This window comes from Medicago sativa, chromosome 3, assembly GCF_051527215.1.
Source record: "Medicago sativa cultivar Bolivia chromosome 3, Bolivia_mono, whole genome shotgun sequence".
NCBI classification, from domain to species: domain Eukaryota; kingdom Viridiplantae; phylum Streptophyta; class Magnoliopsida; order Fabales; family Fabaceae; genus Medicago; species Medicago sativa.
Window position 1 is genome coordinate 34,319,968 of NC_140751.1, and position 6,086 is coordinate 34,326,053.

The 6,086-nt window shown below is 33.1% G+C and overlaps 1 protein-coding gene across 1 annotated transcript; it reads left to right on the top strand.

The window, feature by feature from the left end:
* Window positions 1-374: 374 nt before the first annotated feature.
* On the top strand, window positions 375-5,473 carry LOC146937285 (microtubule-associated protein RP/EB family member 1B-like). Its single transcript, XM_085751675.1, has 8 exons — window positions 375-815; window positions 1,831-1,899; window positions 1,978-2,064; window positions 3,321-3,427; window positions 3,664-3,800; window positions 3,880-3,956; window positions 4,306-4,419; window positions 5,056-5,473. Exons 1-8 carry the CDS (start codon window positions 708-710, stop codon window positions 5,179-5,181), a joined length of 825 nt encoding a protein of 274 aa, XP_085607801.1. The 5' UTR covers window positions 375-707; the 3' UTR covers window positions 5,182-5,473.
* Window positions 5,474-6,086: the final 613 nt, after the last annotated feature.

Consider the following 6,086-nt stretch of genomic DNA (forward strand, 5'->3'; position numbering starts at 1 on the left):
CTGCTTAAAAAAACCAAATATAATCAACGAATTAAAAAATAAATAACTTAAAAATTGATTCCCCACCTCCAATTGGCACCCGAGAAGCAAACATTTACATATTTATATAGGTGTGTCAAAAGAGAGTACCCATACACATTGCTATTTTTATTTTTATTTTTGTGTAAATTGTCCTATATAACTATACATATATACTGATCTCTCAGACTTTGTGAGATTAATGAAATGTTATCAATATCTTTACGACCCTAGTTAAAGAAACAAATGTAATAATTTTTTTTTAAAATTTTTGTAATCAAACTGAAAAAAATCGTAAAAAAATGCTTTTTTTATTTTGAAGGATAATACAAAATTTAATTTGTTTTGTTTTCTTGTTAGCATCAAAGGTACGGTTTCGTTTGCGTTTAGGCTCTTCTGTCCTTTTTGTATTTTCCGTTTCCCTTTCTCTCACCTTTCCTCTCTTCTCTTTACCATCCATTTAATTCCCTTCCGTTACACATTTTTCCCTAAATAAAAATAAAACAAAAAACCAATCCATTTTTTGTTTTGTTTAAAACTTCTCAAACCCCCCTCCCCTGAAATTTCTCCCCTAAAATCTTCCTTCACTCCTTTTTTCTTTATTAAAAAAAAAAAATCATCAAAAAGAAAGAGAGAATAAAAACTCTTGTATTGTGTTTGGTGAGAAAGAAAGAAAGAAAAAGAGAAAAATGGCGACGAGTATAGGGATAATGGATAGCGCATATTTTGTCGGTAGAAATGAGATTCTGAGTTGGATCAATAAACGTCTTCAACTTAATCTCTCTCGCATTGAAGAGGTAATCAACATTGCTATTGCTTTCCACACCTCCCCTCATTTCTTTTCTTGAATGAGAAAATGTGCATGTTTTAATTGACTCGAAATCGCGATGACATTGTAATTTTGTTGAAGCTCTAAAAGATTAAATTATATTTTTTTGACTTCGTGGCTTGAGACCTTAGAGTCTGCTCCTCTCCAGGTCTCAGGTTCGAATTCTTCCGGTCCTGACAATTCATGTGTTGGGTCAATTCATATAGGGCTTTGCTCTAGTTTTAATTGAGCCCCCGCTAGTGGAGGGCGGGATTGTTGCACTAGCTGGTCTTTGGGACGGATACCGAGTTTTCAAAAAAAAAAAAAAAAAGTTTTATTGTTGAAATGTTGATTGAATGTGAACCATTTGATATGTCTCACCCTAGGAATTATTTGATCTGCATGTTGATTTTTGGGTGTTCACATTGTGGAAATGTGAAGAACTTAATATTCAATGATATAGATTCAGGGTTTTTGTGAAAAAATCTTACCCATGTTTCTGGCAATTGTATTATTTTGAATTTGATTCAATCTGGTCTTTATTGAATTAATAATAAAAGTAGTATGCATTTGGCGGCTAAAAATGCGTTTTTATACGCCAACTAAGACCAAATACACATTGTTTTAGTTTAGCTTAAGAAGTAAAATTAATTCATTCATATATGTACTTGTGACTGATCCTAGCCTCTCGAAATTGATTGTTGTGGAAGCAAGCCATCTCTTATTTCGGTTAAAATTGTCTTGGAAGTCATTATTTTTTCCGTTAGTGGTAGAAAGCATCTCGAATAAACACAGTTTTTGAGACAATTTGGATAGTTAAGGATGTTAGAAAACAGCTCTTATTGTTAATGATATTGTGCTAAAGTTCGAGCATCGACACAAAGTGCAGCTACCATTGTTTTTGAATTGATTTCTAGGTTATTTTGTTTTTAAAACGGGGCACAGTTAATGAAAGTATACTTTCTTGTTCTCGCCATTCTTATGCCGTGTTCATTCATTGCTAGGCTGCATCTGGTGCTGTGCAATGCCAGATGTTGGACATGACGTATCCAGGGGTTGTGCCGATGCACAAGGTAGTATACTTTTGTTTCTCCCTCTTCTGATATTTCATTTGCATTACAAATAATTTTGAAATTTGGGGTTCGTTTTAGGTGAATTTTGATGCAAAGACAGAGTATGATATGATTCAAAACTATAAAGTTCTACAGGATGTGTTCAACAAGCTGAAAATTGCGAAGGTATTTGTTTTTTCCCTCAAAATTTTAAGCACAACACTTGGAGAGAGCTTTGCTTTGATCATGTATACATATATAAACAGTGAAATCTTAGCATATATGAAATAGTGTCTTTATCATGATCTGGAAATGCTAATGAAGGTTAATTTATTAACTCGATTCCATTCATGCATTTGGACTTATCTTATGTCATATGCATTTATATTGGTGTTTGGAAGAGCTTAAAAAATAGCCTATAATATTCCTAATAAGTTGTTTTGAGCTTATTTTCTTGTCCTCCCTAAAATAGCATATGGAAACAGCTTGTACAAAGCTTACGCAGAGTTTATTGCCGTAAACTATGTAGTTGTAGAAGCATATGGAAACAGCTCTTACGGAGCTTATGAGTGTATGCAAATAAACTATATGATTATAGTAACAACTCATACATAAGCTTTTGTATGATGAATAAGCGCTTAACCCCATAAACTCTTTGATTCTGGACAATTTATTGTATGATAAGTGTTTTAAGTATTTACTGAATACACATTCATTTAATTTGTTTTTCCAAAGCCCCTTTGTTCATGTACATTTCAATATTTAAGGAGATTATTTATGTTTCCTTGCCCTTTCACTCTTCCCCAATTGTATATCCTTATGTTTTTGTCACTGGTGGACTGCAGTTTTTGAGGGTTATTTCTTTAGGCTTTGTTTGTGAGTTTGGAGGGGAAGGGAGGGGAGGGCTTTGGGAAACAGGAATGAACAAGTGGAAGAAATAGATGACTTTGAGAGAAAAGGGCTTTGGGGGGTCATTTTTCTTCATAATACAAAATCCTCCTAATTTGGGGGAACTCAAAAATTGTATTGGAGGAGGATTTTGGAGGGTTTATATGAACTCTTCAAATTCAATCTATGTTACTTTTTTCCCCTATATTTCCGACCCCCAAAACACTCCCCTCCCCTCCCCTCCAAATTCCCAAACAAGACCCTTAGGAAGGGTGGTTAACCCTGCGTAAAAGATTTGATGGAGTACAAGGTTGTGGTGTGTTCTTGATTTGATGCTCAATACTAGTTTCATTTTTATTTTTGGGCCATGCTATTCATCAATTGCATGTCTTTTATGCCAGGATGTGAAAATTCTTCTTGAATTAAAGTAATTTATTTTCGGGTTATAACTTTACTTGAGAACAAAAACTGGTATATGAAAATACTTTGGTACAATCTATAGTTGATGCTTGCATTTGTTGAGCACTTGAGCTAATTTGATTACCATGTGGCAGCATATTGAAGTTAACAGGCTTGTTAAAGGCCGACCTTTGGACAACTTGGAGTTCCTACAATGGCTGAAACGTTACTGTGATTCTGTTAATGGTGGCATTATGAATGAGTATGCTACTTGCTCTCTGTTCCTTCCTATCATTTAATCAACTTGATTAAAGTTGTTTTTTATAAGCAATTTTGTAAGAATACTTAATTAAATCATTGCTATTTTGATGTAATTGCTTGAACAATCTATATCCAATGCATATTTTCACTAATACTTGAATATGCAATTCTATGCCATGTATATATGTTCTCATGTTATGCATATATTTTATAGCACCCTTCTTATTTTCCCTTTAGGAACTATAATCCCGTGGAGCGTAGGATTAAGGGTGGAAAGGACCGAAATGTTAAGAGTTTAAGGAGCTCAAAGTCACTTCAATCAAACACTACGAATAATACTGGTTCAGGCGAACTAAGTCCAAATAGAAACTCAGGTTGGCTTATTTCCTTTTACGTTACTTATTCTCTCCCTTAACTTTTTTCCGTTTTTAATTAAAGTACTTTTGAGTGTAGGACCTAAGATATCGAGGTCAAGTGGAGGATCAGATGGGGCTAATTCGTCAGCAGAGATTCAGGCTTTGTCCAAGCAGGTACAACTTTGAAAATTAGGTTTGCTACTATTATCAAAATCGCATGAAAGATAAACCTCCTTTCAGCATTAAAGGCCAACTGAAAATATAGTACATAGCTAAAGAAGCCCATGGATATTGAGAGAAAGTAATAAAATTGTTTGATGTATGTAATATGTTGACATCGATGATATTCCTGATGGTAGCACCTGATAGCATATACATGCCTGTGTTTTCAATGTCTCAATCCCAATTACCTACCAATCTATTAGTTCTTGTATATCTCAGTTTTAAGTTTTCACTTGATAATTTAATGAAAAAATTATTTACCTTTTTTTTGTTCATTGTTACTTTGCTTTTTGTTTCACAGGTTACTGATCTCAAACTCTCGGTGGATCTCTTGGAAAAAGAAAGAGACTTTTACTTTTCAAAACTAAGGGATATAGAAATTCTATGCCAGACATCAGAACTGGAGAATGAACCTGTAAGAATTCCGTCAAGACAGTTTAGTTAGTTTACTTTTACTTTTAAAAAATGAGAGGTTTCTTTCCTTGCCCGTGATCATGTCTACTTCTTTGTGCTTCATCAAATACATAATAATTTACTCATATGCTTTAATTAATTATTTTCTTTTATCAAAATTTCCTAATACCTGCAATCGTCCGGAGTGTTTGATTTGAAAAATATTTTGTTCTGGCTATGATATGTATATTTTTAGTTGCCTTATATCATTCATGAGTTAGGTTTACCCTTGATTTGTAAATTTTTATATTTCTTTAGTCAGGGAAAAATGGCGCTGTATGGTTTGGAACACTAATAACCTGTGTTTTCTACATCTACATCCATGACAATTTGGTGTTTCTCTCTCTTTAATTATGACGTAGATTGTAACCCGCTGCGTTTCTTGAAATTGTATGTTTGCTTTGGTACAATCCAGCTTGATAATGTGTGAAGAATCCATGCATAGGTTAATAATCCAATAGGCTCAATCATTTAGTTGATCATATATCAATTGAAAATGAATTTAGAACATATGCGGCTGTTATGTAGTAGTACAGTTAGAAATGTCGTTTAATTGAATAAATCCATTCATGTGTGTGTAACGTGTTACTTTTTGCAGATATCGGTAGCAATTAAGAAGATTTTGTATGCTGCTGATGCAAAAGAGTCAGCATTAGAGGAAGCTCAGGCTTACATTAATCAAACATTGGAGGCTGTTGAAGATCAACCAGAAACTGAAGCATGATTTCTCATTTCCGGCTGGTATTCATATAAGAGATTTTCCAGGGTCTTTGTTAAACAAGCTTAGTGCCATCTGCGACGAGAGAGACTGGAAATTGTTCCCATCCAATGGCCAGAAAGTGTCATTTAATTACATAGATTTAACTGTTTTTCTCCTTGTAAGCTTGGATGGATAATCAATAGATATATTTGAAGAACTTTTCTATTGAACCACATTGCCTTTGAAAATAGCCAATTGTATTTTAGATGTATCAGTCTGTCTCTGTTGTTTCAAATTAACAGCTGATTTTGAATAATTACGTCCTGTTTGGTTAGATAGGGATTAAAATAGTCTCGTCTGAACTAGATTTTGCAAGGCTTAAGCCTAACCTTATAAAAAAATTTAAGGTATAAGCTTATTTTTTGCAAGGCTAAAGCCTGACCTTATAAATTTTTTTTAAGGTATGAGCTTATTCTCTTGTCTTACCTTTTACCTATCATAAGCTTATTTTTAGTTAAATGAAGCTTATTTCATATTAATATCTTTAATTAAACTAACTACTTTAAGATAGACTAACAATATGATATGCCAATGAGTTAAAGTTCTATTATGAGATTTAAGGTAATCTTGGAGAGAGTATGACTTTACGTATGATATCGTATTTCATTACCGTTTTATAAAAATACATTTATATATGCTGAAAATTAACGTAGGCCAATATGTTTAAATCAATGAAAATGTTTTAACACAAAGCACAAATAGAGGATAATAGTGATAAAAGATTAAAGGACGTACACTTAGTGTAAAGTTATCAATGGCAAACCTGTCACGATTTAAATACCACTTTGGTATCCCTTAATTTATTTTAGGGTTAAATATGTTTTTGGTCCCTATAAATATGTCAACTTTTCATTTTAGTCCCTTTAAAA

What these genes read in the sequence shown, in the direction of transcription:
- LOC146937285 (XM_085751675.1), top strand. Translation starts at nt 708, where the DNA reads ATGGCGACGAGTATAGGGATAATGGATAGCGCATATTTTGTCGGTAGA. An exon ending in ATCTCTCTCGCATTGAAGAG is followed by an intron (nt 816 to 1,830) that starts GTAATCAACATT and finishes ATTCATTGCTAG; the next exon opens with GCTGCATCTGGTGCTGTGCA. An exon ending in AATGGTGGCATTATGAATGA is followed by an intron (nt 3,428 to 3,663) that starts GTATGCTACTTG and finishes TTTTCCCTTTAG; the next exon opens with GAACTATAATCCCGTGGAGC.